Below are 21029 nucleotides of genomic sequence, written 5' to 3'. Positions count from 1 at the left end.
GGTGTATGCTGTATTAAATGGGGAATGAACCTTATTGGTATTTAAAGGTCTCACAAAATATTTTTTCTTTTTTGACAGTTCTGTTGAGTTGGAAGAATTGGCAAAATATCTGGACCATTAAGAAAACGGATTTTGTAATTAGCTTTAAACTAGGCCAAGCAACTAGTTTTTCTGCAAATCAGATTTTTAAAGCAACTTGGGTTAGACTTTGTTTTTGACCTAACATCCCGTCCTTTAAATGCCTTCTGTAGTTTCAGATCAGTAGGGAGACCATATAATAATTATATGGTATCTGTTTCAAAATATATTTTTTCCGTTTTTATAAGTAAGTTGATATCACTTAAATTTTTGGCAATATTTTTTCTTAAAGGAAAATATATGTTAACTTTTTTCTTTTACACTGTGAAACATACACAGTAGAAATTCTGTTATTCTCTGTTATTAATACATAAATGAAAATACTTTTTTTTTCATATTGGCATGTAGCTGCAAATATTAAAGAAGGAGAAAAGGTAATATAATTTTAGGTTTACCAAATATGGTGTGTATTCAAATAATACTTGACCAGCTTATCTAAAGTGTACATAATTTTGAGGTAGCTTATGAATTTGATTTTAATTATTATGTTCACAAGCTTGGAATATTAGATATTATTTTGCATCTGTAACTAACCGTGATCATCATTTCTTGTAATTTCTTGTACATGTATATTACTTGTTCTTAATAGATTTTGGAAACAAGACTTTATTGAGATCAGTTTGGTTTTCCTATTAATTTACCTGTTTGACTTTATAATGTGTTTTAGTTTTGCAGAAGAACACTGTTATAGTTTAGAAGGCTTTTCATAAATCCCCTCATAGGCAAAGATGAAAACTTCCCACTATTTTTTTCCCCTGTTAGGAAGACATACCGGAAAGAAAATGTTTAGCATCTTAGTGTAGTATAGCTATTGTAAACAGTTCATGACTAGATTTTGATTCGGAAATCTATACTGACCAAGGATTAATCTTAAGGATTATATAAATCATTAAAGCTGTGGTCTTTTCATGTGGAAATTGATAGGAAATATTTTTGTCCCATGTCTTATTTGCTGACTTTTTCTGTCAATGAGTGAGATTGTTGAACAAACTGAATATATGGGCTATAGCAAGTAGCTTTACAGTACAGATCTTACAATTAAGTTTTACTTTTTGTTAAAGTGTGTACCATTTTTTCATTTGGAGTAAGACAAAAATTGTTTTCACATAGGTTCCCTAGGGTATACTTGCTCTAGCATACTTTAAAGGCCACTGTTGCAAAGTCTACATTTTATGCTGAATCTGCATTCTGTCAGGCACGCATAGAAAGACCTCAGTACATGCTTTGCACTCTCCTTTGCTCCCTTTTTCCAATTTCTTATTGCATATCATTTTGTTGTAATACAGAAAGCAGCATTTTTAAATGTCCTAGTTAAGAATTGGCCCACCGGTACCAACTCAACCTCTATTTTGTCAGTTCATAGTTGAAGATTTTGTTTTATTTCAAAAATAAAGTACCTTTTTGAAATAATGAGTTTCAGAATAAAATAATCTCACTTTTAAATTAAGTGATCCATTTAAAAATTTGTAATTCAATAAAGTTTTTTTGTTGTTAAACATGTATCACATTTTGTCATTTTATTTAGACATTGAAGCTTCCTTTACCTTTTGTTTAACCACATACCCGCTCTCCCTTCAACTACTAAGGTATTTCTAAAGTACAGTTTTAATTAAATGAAGCCTGGTCTTCAGTAAAAACTAGTATTCAGCAGCACTACAGAGCATGTTGTCTTTCTTATCTTTTCCTGGACCTCTGGTGATGGATGGAATGGCAGGTTCTGAGTAAATATGTGAACGTGTCCCATGTGTATACTTAATTTAATGTGAGAGACCAAATAGTGAGTTTTGCTATTGGAAAATACTGGAGTTTATTTTATTTACTTATTTTTTTGAGACGGAGTCTTGCTCTGTCGCCCAGGCTGGAGTGCAGTGGTGCAATCTCAGCTCACTGCAACCTGTGCCTCCCAGGTTCAAGCTATTTTCCTGTCTCAGCCTCCCAAGTAGCTAGGATTACAGGCGCCCACCACTATGCCCAGCTAATTTTTGCATTTTTTAGTAGAAACGGGGTTTCACCATGTTGGTCAGGCTGGTCTCGAACTCCTGACCTCAGGTGATCCACCCCCCTCGGCCTCCCAAAGTGCTGGGATTACAGGCATGAGCCACCATGCCCAGCCCAATACTAGACATTTGTAAAGTAATTGGAAGTAAATATTAAGGGTAATTATTTTGTGATATTTACTTACAGGGCAAAGTAACAGTGTTAAATGAACATGCAAAGGAATTAGACAAATATAGTGGCAAATAATGAAGAACCATCCTGGGGAAAGCAGAAAATAACAATCTTGGTTTTCTAACTTACCTGGGTGATGACGAGCATTGGTTTATAAATTTTGCTAAGCCGTGGCAAAAATTCAGAAATATTTATATTCACCCAGTCATCTAAACCTATATATAATCTTACAAATGGCAAGTATTTTAAGTATTAATAAGACAGCAAAAGAAATAACAGGCTGTGCTTTGAATTTTTATAGCTACATAGTGGTCCTTGTGGATCAAATTGTAATTTGTGGATTTGAATTGACTTTATTTCTTTTTTCTCTGTTATTTTTTGGAGACAGGGTCTCACTTATTCACCCTGACAAGTGCAGTGGCACAATCTGCTCACTGCAGCCTCCACCTCCTGGGCTCAAGCGATACTCCCATTTAGTGCCCATTTAGTTGTATTTAGTTGTAGAAAATTAACCATTCGAAAGGAATTGTATATCCCACTGGGAAACATGATGGGGATAATCACTGAATTACTAGTGAAAGCCACATATGAGGCCGGGCACGGTGACTCACGCCTGTAATCCCAACACTTTAGGAGGCCGAGGTAGGTGGATCACCTTAGGTCAGGAGTTTAAGACAGCCTGACCAACATGGTGAAACCCGTCTCTACTAAAAATACAAAATTAGTTGTACATGGTGGCGCATGCCTGTAATTCCAGCTACTTGGGAGGCTGAGGCAGGAGAATTGGTTGAATCTGGGAGGCGGAGGTTGCAGTGAGCCAAGATAGTACCAGCGCACTCCAGCGTGGGCAACAAGAGCAAAACTCTGTCTCAAAAAAAGTCGCATATGAAAAACAAAGGACCAACCTTAAGGATACTACTTCACGGGAAATAGGACGGAGTTACAGAGTTACAGGGTTTGACAGAGCTACAAATTCCTCGGAAGTAATGGAAGAATTATGTTGAACAATGTTTAAGTTGAAGTCAATAAAAAGTAATAGTGAAGTATTACTATTTCACTCTGTTTTAGACTCTACAACATAGATATGTAGAAAAGGTGCATATGCCACTCAGACCTTCATGACTGTTCCTGAAAACTTGGTTTCTGCTGTCCCTTACCTGTTCCCTCTAAAGTTCCACTCTACCCAGCGAACTCCTATCATTTCTGTAAGATTTACCTCCTCCAAGTAACCTGACCTCCTAAGTCATACCTACATCCTGTGTTTGGGGGCCATTTTTCAATGTTGCAGGAATAGTCTGCACAATATGGAAAGTAGAAAAAACAGCTTATAATCATGGCTATATTCGATAATCAATAGCTATTACTTAGTAGAGGTAGAGTTAAGTTCTTGTGGGAAATATGTTCACTGCTGTGTCTCTAGCATCCAGAAGAATGCCTATCATATAGTAGGTGCTCATGAAATAGTTTTTCTTGGATATGTCTTTGTCTGTGTTACATGATCTTGACTGTTCAAGAGCTAAGATATAAAGAAAAAAAAGAATGTTCCATGGGTTGGGGACCTGCAGAGGTAGAGTGGATAACTACTGGTTGGTCATGTTTTAGATTCCAACTTTATTTTTTATTTATTTTTTTTATTTTTTTGAGATGGAGTTTTGCTCTTGTTGCCCAGGCTGGAGTGCAGTGGCATGATCTCGGCTCACTACAACCTCCACCTCCCAGGTTCAAGTAGTTCTCCCGCCTCAGCCTCCCGAGTAGTTGGGATTACAGGCATGTGCCTCCACGCCCAGCTAATTTTGTATTTTTAGTAGAGACGGGGTTTCTCCATGTTGGACAGGCTGGTCTCGAACTCCCAACCTCAGGTGATCCACCTGCCTCAGCCTACCAAAGTGCTGGGATTACAGGCCTGAGCCACCACGCCCGGCCTAGACTCCAACTTTAAAATAAGGAATGTAAGGAGTTAAGAGTATTGGGAGATCCCTTTTGGTGCTTTATTTCTGCAAAGTGATGCAACAGTTTCAGTGTACTCTTGTACTTGTTTGTCCTGTACTCTTGTACTTGTTTATCTAGCTGGAGGATGGAAATTGAAAGCACAAGGAGCTATCTCAGGTGACTTACGTTGTTCTGATTCCTCTCCCTGGATGCTATATAAAGATAGCTTATTTTTATTTTTCCCCTTAATGGCCATGATTTCAAAGAGACGCATTTCATATGTGCTATCCCATACAGTCTGGTTAAATTGGTCCAAGTGTTTTTATAATTGGATGACTGAACTACTTTGAAATAAACGTTATTTGTGTGATAATGCCAATGTGAAAGTATAGCAGATATTTAAAAAGCACAAACTGAGAGCACTGGAGTTTGGACTGTGATAGCTATAGCTTCTGTCTCAGCATTACTGAACTCATTAATGAACTCAGCATTAGTTCCCAAATACTTTCCTAATTTATTTAGGGGCAATTTTGCCCCTTCTCCTCTCTACATGACTCCGGCGGGTCTCATTCACAGTGTCCCCCCTACCCCATGACCGTCCTTGAGATTCCTGTATGAACAGTGACAGCTAAGTCAGCTTGAGCTGCGTTTGGGGCTCCCTGCAGCTTTTTGCTTACTACATGCAGCGATCCTTTGTGTATGATGAAGCTGAGGGGAGCTGAGAGTTGGAGAGAGTCCTGATAATATCAGAGGTCTGGATCCAGCCATGTGGAAGCTAGAACTATTGTAGACTTCAGACTTCCTGTTTATGAAGGGAAAACATTTTCCTTTGTGTTTAAGCTAGTTTGAAACAGGTTGCTGTCACAAGCAAGTGAAAAAAAAATCTTAAAATATTTTGGGTGAATATTTGAGTTAAATAAAAGAGCTGATACAAAACATCAAAAGCTATGAGAATACTGCTAAGATTTCCAGTTAACCTGCAGAAGCAAAAGAGATCTGGGGGAGTGTTAAGGTTATGGGTTAATATCAGGCTGACTTATCTTAATATTTTGCTGATTTGTCCATCTTTTTCAATTTTTTTATTAAGAACAGGTAACATGAGATCTACCCACTTAACAAATTTTTATATTTATAAGCACAATGTTGTACAGCAGATCTCTAGCACTTACCTTACGTAACTGAAACTTTATACCCATTGAACAGCAGCTCCCTACTTCCCCTCTCGCCAGCCCCTGGCAACCACCATTCTACTCTCTGCTTCTATGAGTTTAACTGTTTTATGCAGTATTTGTCTTTCTTTCACTTAGCACAATGTCCTCAAGATTCATCCATTATCCTGATTCATCCATTCTGTCACATATGGCAGGATTTCCTTATTTTGGAGTCTGAACTTATAATGACTTAGATGATAAATATTGTGCAGAATATTCCTGCAACATTGAAAAATGGCCCCCAAACACAGGATGTAGGTATGACTTAGGAGGTCAGGTTTCTTGGAGGAGGTAAATCTTACAGAAATGATAGGAGTTCGCTGGGTAGAGTGGAACTTTAGAGGGAGCAGGTAAGGGACAGCAGAAACCAAGTTTTCAGGAACAGTCATGAAGGTCTGAGTGGCATATGCACCTTTTCTACATATCTATGTTGCAGAGTCTAAAACAGAAATGAGGCTGGCTAGGGAGGCAGTAGCCTGACTGCAGAGAGTCTTGCTTATTATGCTGGGCCAAGAACTCGGTATTTGACTCCAGGCAATCAGGAACTACTGAAAGATGTTAAGGAGTGGAAGCATGGTGACAAACAGAAATTTATGTGAGAATGACCACCCTGTAGGCATTTGAAAGATGGATTTGAATGGACTGAGACTAGAAGCAGGAGACCGGGAAGCTCTTTTGGCAATGATGCAGATAAGAGATGATGGGGGTCAGAAGAAAGAAAGAGACAGGTAAGAAATAGGAGGTAAAATTGGCAAGGCTGGGTGATTATGTGTGGGAAGAGAAAAGGAGGGAAGAGTCACAGTTAACACTGGATAGGAACTTAGGTGACTGGCTGGGTCACTGGGCTGCAGGCAGGGCCAGGCTTGGGGTGTGGAGGCAGTGGGGTCATGAGTCACAACCAAGCGCTGGTATGTTCCACCCTCTGTGGGATACACCAGTGGAGATGGCCAGCTGGGGGCTGATTCTCAAGTTCAGGAGAAAGTCTTGACTGGATCCCAGTTTGGTAGCCATCAGTAGGTTGGTAGGTATTTTAAACAAGGGAATATGAGGACCAAGGGAGAACATACAGATTGGCAAGAAAAGGAAACCCAAGTCCATGCCTTAGGGGCCACCACATTTAATGGCCCGGTAATAACAGCAGTGACTAATGTGTAGCAAGTGCTCATTGTATTGTACATGGAGTGGCTTTAATCCTCAGCAACACCAGAAATTAGCACCATTATCATCCTCAATTTCACTAATGAGGAGGCAGACCCAGAAAGCCTGAGTTCCCACTGCCACATGGTCAGTAGGGGAGTCTGAGAATCTGATTCCAGAACCCAAGCCCTTAGCTTCTGTGCTCTGCTGCCTGGGAAGGAAACGAAGAAGAGAGAGAATATGGAGAACTGGGAGAGCACCTCAGAAGCTGAGGGAAGTGCTGTTTCAAGGAAGGAGTCATCCATGATCTCAGGAGCTGAGCAGCCCACTGAGCAGGCTGGGAAAACTGCGCTGTAGACTTGGCGGGGAGAGGCCTCCTTGGGCAGTTGAGGGCACTGGAGCAGCTCAAGGTGAGAACGGGGAGATGAGGAAATGGAGACAGCAAGTGTGGGCTATTGTGAAAGGTCTGATGAGAAAGGGGGCGACAAGAGGCAGCCGTTACAGTGGAACACAGGTTTGTTTTTAACGGGAAATCAAGCGTGCTTACGGTGTGGGAAAAAGCCAAGGTGAACTCAGTGATACAGGAGGGTGGGGAGAAATTGCTGGAACAAAGCTCTATGTAAGAGTCTTCATTTACCACTGTTCACCCCTGCCCCTCAAGACACTCTCATGCATTTGCTGCCATGTTTCCATATTCCCCGACTTGCTTCTTACCTGTATTGACGAGACGAATCCTGAATCTCCTTTGGGGCTCTCAGTTCTGTCTATCCTTGCAATGATTTACCCTCAGCTATCTTTTCATGCATAATTCTCCAGGCAATCTTACTCGCCTATGTGCTGAAAACCCCAAAATCAATACGCCAGCCTAGACTCACCCACCCAGATTCCTCCATCCAACTGATTCCAACATGTCCTTTTATGTGCGTCTTCCCTCGTTCTCAGCACGTCGATTCCTTTGGGGTCGCTCAGTTGTGAATACTGTCGCATCCAGTTCCCTCCCTGCCTCCAACACATCCACCTTCTTCTTCTTCTCTGGATTGTGACTTTGGTGCCATCTCCACCAGAGTCTTTCCGTAACCCTTCATGACTCCTGCAGCGCTGTTCTTCCCCTGCTGTGGTTCTTACTATATCAGAGTTGCTGCTGACATGTCTGTTTGCTTTTACTGAATGTAAACTACTAGAGGGTAGGGCTTATGTCTTATTCACAATTACATCCTTTTTCTTTAGTAAGAAATGAGATTGGAAAACTTAGAAGCACCTCGAAAAGGAGAGAGCACATGGTTCTCTGGGACTGGACTGAGGGAGATGAGAATAGACACTGATCTGTATGTGTTTATAGGTTGCATGGGAAGTTGAGGGGCTTAGGGACACAATTTGCATAGTAGAGTAGGAGGTAAAATGGTTTCCTGAGAATGAAGGAGAGGGGCTTGGGTTTGGGGATTGAGTGCAGTCATGAAGATACAGGCAGGCTATGGAGAGGCCAGGGAGGGAGAAGGACCCAGAGGAGAGCCATCCCCCTCGAGGGCGGGAGCATGGTGCCACCTCCTGCAAAGTGGCATCTTTCCCACTCCTCAGAGCGTCCTGGATTTTGAGTGTGTTTCCTGTTCCATGTAGAGGTGGGTTTCTTCAGAATGGTCTAGGTCTACCAACCGATATTTTTACCTGTAAGTTATGAAGTTCTTTTTACCTGTGAGAAGTTATTCTTTTTACCTATGATAAAAATAGTGGGCTCTAAGGACAGAATCGTAGTCTGGGAGCTAAAAGATACGCTGCACATATCCCTACTTTCTTAATCTTCTGTTTCCCAAATATGTACATATGGAAAAATAAAGATTGAGGTAAAATTCTTGTGCTTTATTTCTTTAAAGAATGAAAAATGCCCATGTTTCTTTCAGTAATAAAAATGGAAATATGCTTATTTGACAGTTTTGTTGTGAACATGACCAAGTTACAAATTTTAAAATTCATTCTTTAGGTTGGCAAATTCTGATAATAAAATAACAGTAACTGTTTTCAACAAAAGAATTTTCTAAGCACTGCTTCTGTTAACCAGACATTTGTGACTGATCCACTTCAGAGCACAGTGCTTTACATTAACCATGTAGAGATCCACACACACACATATGTATCTCCATACATACATACATACATACATACATACTGTAAGATCAAGTGGAATGCTATTTTTACATGTAGTGGTCACATCTTTATGAACTGTGAATTTGGGTCCTGTAATGGCACTGGTAAGTGAAGTATTCAAACCGAGCTTGATGGATGGAAGAGGTCGTTGAGAAACACCTGAATGCCTTTTCTTTGGGGAGAGAGTAATCAATTACCAAATTCATGCAAAACAAAAGTGGTTCCCTTTACTCTGGCGGATGTACCTGCTCCGGGCAGCAAGGAGCCTTCTGTGTAGCCTTCGCCACTGACAACATGCTACTGTTACTGTAAATGCAAATACGCTATCTTTCTACAACAGCCATATCCCTTTTTTTTTGTTTCAAAAGTATCACTAAAGGTGGCTGCAATTTACATTGTGAATATATAGCAGTCTGTTGAAGGAATCATCTGTTATTAGAATAGCCTGAGTATTACCCCAGCAGAAGATGCTACAACCTCTAAATTCCCTGTGCTAGATGTAGCCCATGAGTTCTTTTATTATTTTATTAATAATAAATATATTTGAAAAATCCTATGCTTCAATGGATTTCTCCGATAAGGACTGAAGCAAGTCCTTATAGACAGCAGAGTTCATGAATCGAGGATATGAGTCTCTGTGCATCAGGGTGTAAATCTGAAGTTGAGCATCATCGAATATGTGTTGGGATGGCTCCACCATGTTTCTGTTGATGACTTCTCTCACCCGGGAGTCTAAGCTCACCTGTCGACAGAAAGGAGAAGGAGCTGTATTAGAGACTTTAGGTTGTGTATCTATCCCAAACTCCTACAGCTTGTGGGGTTTTTTGTTGTTGTTGTTTTTGGTTTTTTTTGTTGTGGTTTGTTTTGTTTTGAGACAGAGTCTTACTCTCTCGCCCAGGCTGGAGTGCAGTGGTGCAATCTCAGCTCACTGCAGCCTCCGCCTCCCGGGTTCAAGCAATTCTCCTACCTCAGCCTCCCGAGTAGCTGGGATTACAGGCACCCACCACCTCACCCGGCTAACTTTTGTATTTTTAGTAGAGATGGGGTTTCTCCATGTTGGCTGGTCTCGAACTCTTGACCTCAGGTGATCTGCCCGTCTCGGCCTCCCTAAGTGCTGGGATTACAGGTATGAGCCACTGCGCCCGGCCTTGTTGTGTTTTAAATATCCCAAACCAAACAAGATAATCCAAAAAATCCAAACCGCCAAAAGAGAAACCAAAAGCATAATCAGCGCGGTTCTCAAATGTCAGTGGCATCAGCAGGCTCCAGAGGGCTTGTGAGAGCAGTTGCTGGGCCCCACCCGAGACTCAGTAGGTGCAGGGGCCCCTGATCGCTTGTTACTGCCTGCAAGTTCTAAGTGATGCTGGCGGGGCTCACACTGCTGCTTTGAAGAAAACAGGCAGCACAGATTGCCCCTTGCTCATTTCCTTGTAACATGGGGGCTGATGCGTGGAGGCCCAGGCTTCCCCTGCTGGCCCACAGTGGCAGGGCTCTGGGGATGAGTGCTGGCCTGCCCAGAGGGTTGGGCACAGGGGTGAAGTAGGAAGTTGACTCAAAACCCTGGAAGGTTCCAATCACAGGGCCTGAGAGCAGACGATGCCTGTGTTTAAATTCCAGCCCTGGCCGGGTATGGTGGCTCACACCTGTAATCCCAGCGCTGTGGAGTTCGAAACCAGCCTTGCCAACATGGCAAAACCCCATCTCCCTACGAAAAATAAAAAAATATTAGCTGGGCATGGTGGCAGGCGCCTGTAATCCCGGCTACTCAGGAGGCTGAGGCAGGAGAATCGCTTGAACCTGGGAGGGGGAGGTTGCAGTGAGCTGAGACTGCGCCACTGCACTCCAGCCTGGGCAACAGAGCAAGACTCTATCTCAAAACAGACAGACAAACAAAACGAACCTGTCACTGCATTGTTGTGAGGCCTCAGGCAAGGTAAACTCTGTTCTAGTGAGCTCCTTCCCTGAAGTGGGGATGATGATGATGGTAGTGTCTTATGTTTTTGGTGATTTAATGACAAAGTGCTTGGATTTCACTAAGCCCGTAGATGTTGATTGCTCTGATGTTTGGCTCTTCCTAGACATGGTGATCTACCTGCCTCGGCCTCCCATAGTGCTGGGATTACAGGCGTGAGCCACCGTGCTCGGCCTGTGTTTTGGTTGTATAATACTTTAAAAGACTGATGGGCCGGGCGCGGTGGCTCAAGCCTGTAATCCCAGCACTTTGGGAGGCCGAGGCGGGCGGATCACAAGGTCAGGAGATCGAGACCATCCTGGCTAACACGGTGAAACCCTGTCTCTACTAAAAAATACAAAAAACTAGCTGGGCGAGGTGGCGGGCGCCTGTAGTCCCAGCTACTCGGGAGGCTGAGGCAGGAGAATGACGGGAACCCGGGAGGCAGAGCTTGCAGTGAGCTGAGATCTGGCCACTGCACTCCAGCCTGGGCGACAGAGCGAGACTCCGTCTCAAAAAAAAAAAAAAAAGACTGATGAAAAACTTTGCCTTAAAAAAAAATCATGACAAAATAAAAATATGTGGAAGCCATAAATTAAAGAACAAAAATTATCTTGCTCTTTATTAGTCCAAAATGAAAATAACTTTCTGGACTCAGTATTCAAACATGTCAACTGAGTATTACCAATTTAACAACCCGAACTTAAGAAAGCAAAATGTAACGACACAAAATTAAGTAAGCCAACGACCCCACCACCTGGTCTGCCTACACCAGGCATATGGGAGTCCTTTGAGATGGTGGGTTTGCCTCAAATCCAACCCTTCCTCTCTAGTGTCTTTGGCTGGCCTAGCTAGCCCCTTGCCACGTCCCTTTGGGCTCCTGAATTAGTTTTCTAAAGTCTTCTGCCCCTCATCTTCTCCAAATCCATTCTGCAGCCCTATTGGTCTTTCAAAAATCAAAATGTGATGATACAAACGGGCTAAAATCCAAGGGCTTCCCAAGATAAAAATCTGGACACTTCGGCATGATGCCCAAACCTGCTCTCTGACCCCTTCTCTCTTAAAGTCTCCTCCCGCTGCCTGCCCCCAGGCCTAATAGTTTGGTAAGCACCCTCCCCTTCCGGCACAACAATCTATGTACACTTGCAGTGATCACACAACTTCATGCTCTTCTCCTGGGCTCGCCTGGGCCTGTCTCCTGGGATGTCGCCATCCTGCTGTGTTTGTGGAAATTTCCTTTGCACTATCCTTGGTCCATCTGTAGCCTCCTTGAGTATTTTTCTCATTCTCACCCACCCGTTTGTGGATGGCTCACCCCCGAGCCCCAGTGAGTGCTGAGCGTGTGGCCAGGGGTCCTGGTCTGCCTGCCCACATCTCCAGGAGCTCCATGACAGGAGAGGCCCTGCTTCTTCAACCTGACATTCCTGTCAGCACATAGTAGGAAATAACCAATAGTTTTATAATGAGAGCTGCAGGGCACCCAATTGTGAGAACAATCTGACCTCCTAAATTTTATTATTTTTTTGAGGTGGAGTTTTGCTCTTGTTGCCCAGGCTGGAATGCAATGACGCAATCTCTACTCACTGCAACCTTCGCCTCCCAGGTTGAAGCGATTCTCCTGCTTCAGCCTCCCGAGTAGCTGGGATTACAGGTGAATGCCACCACGCCCGGCTAAGTTTTTGTATTTTTAGTAGAGATGGGGTTTCACCATGTTTGGCCAGGCTGGTCTCGAACTCCTGACCTCAGGTGATCCACCTGCTTCGGCCTCCCAAAGTGCTGAGGTTACAGAAGTGAGCCACTGTGCCAGGCCTGACCTCCTACATTTTAGATCTGAAGTAACTGAAACTCTGACAGGTGGAAACTTGCCCAATCTCATTCAACTGATAATTTCCTGAATGTGAAAAGGCCAGCCTGGGGAAAACCTTTTCCGCATCAGTATCACATCTGTGATGCTGCTGGCCTGTAACATCAAGATACCTAAAGACAATATTTTTCTCAGAATAACAAGATAATTTTATTTAAAGGAACTTCTTAGGGTGTAATGTTTGTAAACAGTGTTCACCATCAAATGCAGACTCCAGGGGATACTTTTTCCAGAAAAATGCACAAAAGTTTTCACAGATTTCAGAGGACACTTGCAGCCCCTCTGCAGGTCCACAGTCAAAGGGATCTGAATACTGTGAATGAGGGTGCAGCTGTTTGGTCATGTTCAGCTTGACCCAGAACAGCAACTGCAAAATGTAGAAAACAGCTGCACCCGCCTTCACGGTATTCAGATCCCTTTGACTGTGGACCTGCAGAGGGGCTGCAAGTGTCCTCTGAAATCTGTGAAAACTTTTGTGCATTTTCCTGGAAAAAGTTAAAAGTAATGGCGAGGCCAGGCACAGTGGCTCATGCCTGTAATCCCAGCACTTTGGGAGGCCAAGGTAGGTGGATCATGAGGTCAAGAGATCAAGACCATCCTGGCCAACATGGTGAAACCCTGTCTCTACTAAAAATACAAAAATTAGCCAGGCGTGGTGGTGCGTACCTATAATCCAGCTACTCTGGAGGCTGAGGCAGAAGAATCGCTTGAACCCGGGAGGCAGAGGTTGCACCGAGCCAAGGTCGTACCATTGCACTCCAGCCTGGGCGACAGAGTGAGACTCTGTCTCAAAAAAGAAAAAAAGAAAAAAAAGGTGATCACTTTTGTTTAGTTTTTTGAGATGGAGTTTCGCTCTTGTCACCCAGGCTGGAGTGCAGTGGTGCAATCTCAGCTCATTGCAACCTCTGCCTCCTAGGTTCAAGCGATTCTCCTGCCTCAGCCTCCCAAGCAGCTGGGATTACAGGCACCCGTGACCACACCAGGCTAAGTTTTGTATTTTTGGTAGAGACGGAGTTTCACCATGTTGGTCAGGCTGGTCTCCAACTCCTGACCTCAGGTGATTTGCCCGCCTCAGCCTCCCAAAGTGCTGGGATTACAGGTGTGACCCAACGTGCCCGGCCTGTGGCAGTTGCTTTTGCACCAAGTTAATACTTTTACCATCAGCCTTGGGAGAAGGCATTTCGTGGTCACATACCTCCTTAGGAGAAAGTATAGAAATGTAGTCTTCATAGATTATCCTTGCTTTCTCTTCAATAATGTTTTTATTAGCTTCCTTTTTCAGTTCCTCACAGGCCATCCAGAAGAGCATATTTTCTTCACTGAATTCTGTTCGGAGGAATTCACGGAATGCATTCCTTCCTGCTGGAGTGACCATTAATTTGTCGAATGACTGAGCCCAGGCATTGACTTCTTCCAGAGTAGGAGCAGGGCTTCGTGGAGACCAAAAGAGAGGGGGCATAGGGGAACTGTTAGTGGTAGTTAATTGGAATTTCATCATTAGAAATTATCTTTTCCTCCTCCAAGAATGAAAAATATATGCATCGAGGCCCTTTTAGGAAGGGGAAGAGCTGTTCTCCTTTCCTCAAGCCTTTGGGAAAAACACATGAATATGATACTTTCACATTGTTTGCTGGATTGCATACCAAAAGGCTTGCAAACCAAGTTGCTATAATAACTGCTAAGAACATGCTTGTTTACAACTGGGCACATCTTGCAATATTTTAAAAACTATAAATGTAAAGAAAAATCCTACAACCATCTGACCCAAAACTTCCTAATCACCTGTGATGAGTTCTGTACTACAACAGAACTAAGTCAGGTTTGACAACATTAAACCTCTAGAACAACAGAGCAAGTGTCTGCTTAATGTATTTTAAAATTATGTAATATTTGAGAAAGAGAATATATGTAATATAAATGCAAGTTATAAATGCCACCACTGTACTGTCCAAAGGTGACAACAAAATGAACACTTTTTTTTTTTTTTTTGAGAGTCTCGCTTTGTTGCCAAGGCTGGAGTGCAGTGAGGTGATCACAGCTTACTGCAGCCTCGACTTACTATGCTCATATGATTCTCTCTCCTTGGCCTCCCAAGTAGCAGGGACTACAGGCAGGTGCCACCATGCCCAGCTAATTTTTTGTATTCTTTGTAGAGTCAGGTCTTACTACGTTGCCTAGGCCGGTCTCAAACTCTTAGGCTCAAGCGATCCACCCACCTTGGCCTCCCAGAGTGCTGGGATTACAGGTGTGAGCCACTGCGTCCGACTCACTTTTTAAAAAATATTACAAACATTTAAAAAATATAATTAGGGGGTACAAGTGCACTTTTGTTACATGGATACATTGCACAGTGGTGAAGCCTGTGTTTTTAGCGTAGCCATCAATGGGATAGTGTGCATTGTAATCGTCAGGTAATTTCTCATCCCTTACCTACCTCCCACCCTCCCATCCACCTTTCCCAGTCTCCAGTGTAAATGAACACTTATGAATGGGCCATTTTCCTTAAGAACCAGAATAGCATCGACAATGTTGCATTTATTTTGGTGCTACTTCTACTTGCTACTGTCTCCCGGCTTTGTCCCCTAGGGAACTGCTATATTTGATTTTGGGGTTACCCCTTTGAGTTAATTCTTACTTCTGTCATAATTATATCGAGATCAGAAAACATAGCTTAATAATGATCCTTAATATCTCTTTTAGTTTCCATAGTTTTAAATGTATATATGTAACCCTCAAAAATGTAGTCTTTAGTTTTTATTTATTTATTTATTTATTTTTTAAGACAGAGTCTCTCTGTCACCCAGGCTAGAGTGCAATGGCATGATCTCGGCTCATTGCAACCTCCGCCTCCCAGGTTCAAGCGATTCTCCTGCCTCAGCCTCCTGAGGAGCTGGGATTACAGGTGCTCACTACCACACCCAGCTACTTTTTTGTATTTTTAGTAGAGATGGGATTTCATCATGTTGGCCAGGCTGGTCTGGAACTCCTGACCTTGGGTGATCCACCCACCTTGGCCTCCCAAAGTGCTGGGATTACAGGTGTGAGCCACTGGTAAGTATAATGCAAATATTCTGAAATCTGAAAAAATCTGAAATCTGAAACATTTCTAGTTCCAAGCATTTTGGATAAGGGATACTCAAACTGTATTTCAATCTCCTTGTTATATGGGTCTTTTTGGATACCTTCAGGTTCACCAATTATTTATTTAGCTGTATCTAATCTTCTATTTCAATCATCAATTTTAAAACAATTTGAACAATAATATTTCATTTTTAAAACTTCTATTTTGTTTGTTTTCAAATCTTCCAGGTCATTTTTTTTAAGAAATGTGTTAACAGGCTGGGCACAGTGGCTCACGCTTGTAATCCTAGCACTTTGGGAGGCCAAGGCGGGTGGATCACCTGAGGTCAGGAGTTCGAGACCAGCCTGGCCAACATGGTGAAACCCCATCTCTACTAAAAATACAAAAATTAGCCAGGTGTGGTGGTGGGTACCTGTAATCCCAGCTACTTGGGAGGCTGAGGCATGAGAATCACTTGAACCCGGGAGGCAGAGGTTGCAGTGAGTCAAGATCGCACCACTGCACTCTACCCTGGGCGACAGAGCTAGACTCCATCTCCAAAAAAAAAAAAAAGAAAAGAAATGTGTTAACAGTGTTTACTCTCTTAGAGGTTAGATCACTTTCTTTACTTATATACCATTTAATTTTTGGCAAGCATCTATAGCTTTTTCTTTCTCCCTCTCCCTTTCGTTTTATTACTTATTTATTTATTTATTCATTTATTGAGATGGAGTCTTGCTCTGTCTCCTAGGCTGGGGTGCAGTGGTGCAGTCTTGGCTTACTGCAACCTCCGTCTCCGGGGTTCAAGCAATTCTTCCTGCCTCAGCCTTCTGAACAGCTGGGATTACAGGCGTGTGCCATCATGCCCCGCTAATTTTTGTATTTTAATGAAAAGGGGTTTCACCATGTTGGCCAGGCTGGTCTCAAACTCCTGACCTCGGGTGATCCACACACTTCGACCTTCCAAAGTGCTGGGATTACAGGTGTGAGCCACCGTGCCTGGCCACCGTTTATTATATAACATATTTTTATTTAAAAAAAATAAAAGTTTGTTATATAAAAATATAATATGTTTTGTTAGGAAGCATCTATTTGTATTTGCAATTAGCAAGGGGATTAGACTAATAATAGAACTGATTTCTCTCCCTGTCACACGATGAATTAAATGGAATTCTGCAGGGGAGGAATGTGAGGCCACATGATGATTGGATGTTACTAAATTGCAGTTAGAGAAAGTGTGTGTTCTGTTGAAACATACAAGGCAAAGAAAAGAAAGAGGTTAGTATTTCTGTTAGTTTAGTGAAGTAAAAGAACGTGCGATTTCACCTTTCTTCCCAGGTTGGAAGGTCTGCTCTGAGTTCATGGGAAGCTATTGTGGGCCTCTGATCTTCCTGGTTTCTAACAGTGAGACTGCAAAAAAAGAGACATTCACATGTTGACAGCTCAGTCTCTGCCAAGAAAAGATTTTTTACAAATATTTTAAAGATAACTTCAGATCCCGAAGTATTAATAGAATTTCTTCCTCTGCTTGGAAAAGAAAATGACCCCAGTTAGTTTTCCCAAGCAAACCAAAAGCATGACAGTAAGATACTAGAAATGTAAATTATAACATTGTGGTTTCTACTATTGAGAAAGAGTTAGAAATTATTGTGTTCAATTATACTTAGAATAATGATTTTTTAAATAAAAACAGATTCATTAGAAAATAGTAAAAAAGGGTTGGGCATGGTGGCTCATGCCTGTAATCCCAGCACTTTGGGAGGCCAAGGCAGGAGGATCGCTTGAGGCCAGGGGTTTAAGACCAACCTGGGCATCATAGCAAGACCCCGTCTCTATTTAATACACAAATTTAAAAAATGAAAATAGTAAAAAGTAAGACTGTCAGGAATGTTATGGGGTTTCATTTCATTTTTTGTATCTTAAAAAAGTGTACATCCTCTAGGCTTTGTTTCCAGTCAAAATGGAGGCTTCATATATTTATAGGCACATATACAAAAGTAGTAGAGAAAACTAGGAAAGTGCATAATCAAAATCTATGTATTTCTCTAAAGAGTTTGTTTTCTTATACACATTCTGTACATTTGTCTGTAAACTTATTCCAAGTATTTTTGTTGTTACTGTAAATGGAATTTATACTTTTATCTCATCTTTTAACTGGTTATTGTTTGTAATATGAATGCTATTTTTTTTTTTTTTTTGAGACGAAGTCTTGCTCTGCTGCCCAGGCTGCAGTGCTGTGGCATTATCTCAGCTCACTGCAAACTCTGCCTACTGGGTTCAAGTGATTCTTGTGCCTCAGTCTCCTGAGTAGCTGGGACTACAGGCATGCACCAACACGCCCGGCTAATTTTTGTATTTGGTTTCACCATGTTGGCCAGGCTGGTTTTGAACTCCTAACCTCAAGTGATCCACCCACCTGGGCCTCCCAAAGTCCTGGGATTACAGGCATGAGCCACCGCGCCTGGCCACTTTCTTAATCACTTGATTGAGCTATCATTCATATGCCACCAAGTTTATCTGTTTAGAGTGTACAATTCAGTGGTTTTTAGTATACTCACAAAGTTGTGCAACCATCCCTGCCATCTAATTCCAGAACATTGTCATCACCCCCAAAAGAAACCCCACCAGTAAGCAGTCACCGCTTATCACCGGTATCTCCCCACTCTACCGGCCCTAGGCAAGCACGAATCCGCTTCCTGTCTCTATAGATCTGCCCGTTCTGGAACCTACGGTATGTTATCTTTGCTGGCTGTCTCCTTTCACTTGGCATAATGTTTTTGCACTTAACCCATGCCGTAGCATGTATCGGCACTTCGTTTCTTTTTCCAGTTGAATAACATCTCATTGTTTGGATAGACACATCACATTTCGTTTATCCATTCATCAGCAGATAGACATTCGAGTTGTTTCCACATTTTGGCTGCATGAATCATGCTGCTATGCACATTCCTGTGCAAGTACGTGCAAACATATATTTGTGTTTCTTATTCCTTAAGTAGAAACCTCGGAGTAGAACTGCTGAGTCATATGGTAACTTGAGATTTAACATTCTGAGGAACTCCCAAACTATTTTACAAAGCAATTGCACCATTTCACATGGTAATATTTGAGGGATCTAATTTCTCCATGTCCTTGCCAACAGTTACTGTTGTCTTTTTTATTCTAGCTTCATAAGTGGGTGTGAAGTGGTATTTCATTGTGGTTTTGATTTGCATTTTGCTAATGACTACTGATGTGGAACATCTTTTCATGCATTTACTAGCTCTGTGTACCTCTTCTTTGGAGAGATGTGTATTCAGATCTTTTGACTATTTCTAAATTGATTTATTTGCATTTTATTATTGAAATGGAAGTGTTCTTTATTTTAAGATCTGAGGCCTAAAGAGTATTACTTTAATGATAATTTTATATCCTTCCTATTTCTGAATTCTTCTGTATTTGTATCAGTTACAGCTATAATTCTCTTGGGATTTCATCTGCAAACAGGAAGAATTTTACCTCTTTATTTCCAATTCTCAGGCCTCTAATTGTTTTTCTTGTTTAATTAGCTAACGCCTAAAATACATTTTTTTTTTTTTGAGACAGGGTCTTGCTCTGTTGCCCAGGCTGGAGTGCAGTGGCCTGATTTCAGCTCACTACAACCTCCGCCTCCTGGGTTCAAGCGATTCTCTTCCCTCAGCCTCCTGAGTAGCTGGGATTACAGGTGCGTGCCACCACGCCCAGCTAATTTTTGTATTTTTAGTAGAGACGGGGTTTCACCATGTTGGTCAGGCTGGTCTCGAATTCCTGACCTTGTGATCTGCCCACCTCGGCCTCCCAAAGTGTTGGGATTACAGGTATGAGCCATTGCGCCTGGCCAAATACATTGTTAAATAGTAGTAGAGATTGTGAACATTTTGCCTTATTTATGATTTTAGCAGGAATGCTTTCAGCATCCTATCAACTTAAAAATGGATGTTATCACTGACAACTGGGATTTTCTTTATCTTGTTGCTGCTGTATTTTCTATATTCTTTATTATATCTTTTCTTAACACTTTATTTTATAAAAGTTTTTCAGTCTGTTTTTAGCACATCTGTTTTATAAATTTTCTGTGTGTGTGTGTGTGTGTGTGTGTAGCTCTGTTTTTCTTTAAAGGCAAAATCATTAGAAATGCAGGAACCCTTTTGACTTCCTTCTTTCATGATGTCAGGGCTAAAAAGTTTCAGCAAATAATGGCTTCTTTAAAAAAAATCCAACCAAAAAAAACTTGAGAGGCATCTGAGTGGTACGCTCTCTGCATGACTTCCAAGGCTTCTTTTGTAAGCAGAACACATTACTGCTCAGTGGGTATGAAAAACCAGAGAAAAAAAGAGATGAATTTGACAGGAGAGTCCTCAGAGAACCAGAAGCTCTCCTGCAAACTAAATAATGCAAACTTATTTAAGCTGTGATACACTTTTTGCCTCATTTCAAGTCAGAATGTTTTAAAGAGACAATGTGTTTTTGAAAACGAGAAGAATTTTTTTGTGTGAAGTTTTCTTTACCTTGGTCCACTGTTATTATTACAGCAGAACTAGAAGATGTCTGTAGTAGCTCGCTGTGTTTTAGGAATTTTCAGTAAAAGAAGACCCACGGCCAGATACATTTGGGTAAAATTTTGAATGATAAAGAGAAAACTTACTAGAAAGGAAAAAAAACTTTATATTCAAGAGAACAAGAATCAGCATGCCTTCCCTTATAACACTAAATACCGGAAGGCCTTACAGCAAAATGTTGAGAAAGATTCACAAGTACCTAGAAAACAAATTGCCATTTACCTTTCTCGAAAATTGACTTGACTATGTATATTAATATGGATAAATCTCAAAAGTGTGGTAAAAAAAAAAAGGAAATTCACTACTTAAACAGTTGAAGTTTGCTGTGTACTTTTCCCATCTCATTTCTTCCTCTTTACCCTAGAGAGTGCCACCATTTTTAACTTACTGTTTACCATTCCAATTCATAGTTATGCTACTATATTATATTCATAAATGTATTTTTAAACATAGTATAAATGTAATTATGTAACATATATTGCTTTGTAATTTGTTTTTTTTCCCTCTAGCATATGAATTTATTTATTTCTGAGACAAGGTCTCACTCTGTTGCCCAGGCTGGAGTGCAGTAGCATGATCATAGCTCACTGCAGCCTTGAACTGGGTTCAAGTGATCCTTCCGCCTCAGCTTCTAGAGTAGCTGGGACTACAGGCACATGCCACCATGCCTGGCTAACTTTTTTTTTTTTTTTTTTTTTCAGTGGTGACATGGTCTTGCTATGTTGCCTCAGCTAGTCTCGAACTCCTGGGCTCAAGCAATCTTTCTGCCTTGGCCTCCCAAAGTGCTGGGATTAGAGGCGTGAGCCACCGCACCTAACCTATTTATTTGTTTAGTTTTGTTTTTCTAGTATAT

General features: G+C 41.7%; 2 protein-coding genes across 9 annotated transcripts in view; one reads left to right on the top strand and one right to left on the bottom strand.

Moving 5' to 3' along the window:
- The window catches only part of TCEA1 (transcription elongation factor A1), a 58274-nt gene extending 56634 nt beyond the window's left edge, over window positions 1-1640 (top strand). For both annotated transcript variants that reach the window (XM_073018086.1, XM_073018085.1), the window contains one exon: window positions 79-1640. In XM_073018086.1, the coding sequence (XP_072874187.1) occupies window positions 79-87 (9 nt within the window). In that variant the 3' untranslated portion in view covers window positions 88-1640. The remainder of the gene's footprint in view (window positions 1-78) is intronic.
- A 6777-nt stretch (window positions 1641-8417) lies between these two features.
- Window positions 8418-21029, bottom strand: part of RGS20 (regulator of G protein signaling 20) — a 107598-nt gene continuing 94986 nt past the window's right edge. For all 7 annotated transcript variants that reach the window (XM_008000643.3, XM_008000641.3, XM_008000638.3 and 4 more), the window contains 3 exons: window positions 16926-17009; window positions 13734-13968; window positions 8418-9465 (listed from right to left, as the gene is read on the bottom strand). In XM_008000643.3, coding sequence (XP_007998834.3) covers window positions 9277-9465; window positions 13734-13968; window positions 16926-17009 — 508 coding nt within the window. In that variant the 3' untranslated portion in view covers window positions 8418-9276. The remainder of the gene's footprint in view (window positions 9466-13733; window positions 13969-16925; window positions 17010-21029) is intronic.

This window comes from Chlorocebus sabaeus, chromosome 8, assembly GCF_047675955.1.
Source record: "Chlorocebus sabaeus isolate Y175 chromosome 8, mChlSab1.0.hap1, whole genome shotgun sequence".
Taxonomy (NCBI): Eukaryota; Metazoa; Chordata; class Mammalia; order Primates; family Cercopithecidae; genus Chlorocebus; species Chlorocebus sabaeus.
The sequence above is the reverse complement of the archived record's forward strand: the minus strand, read 5'-3'. Positions and strand labels throughout refer to the sequence as shown.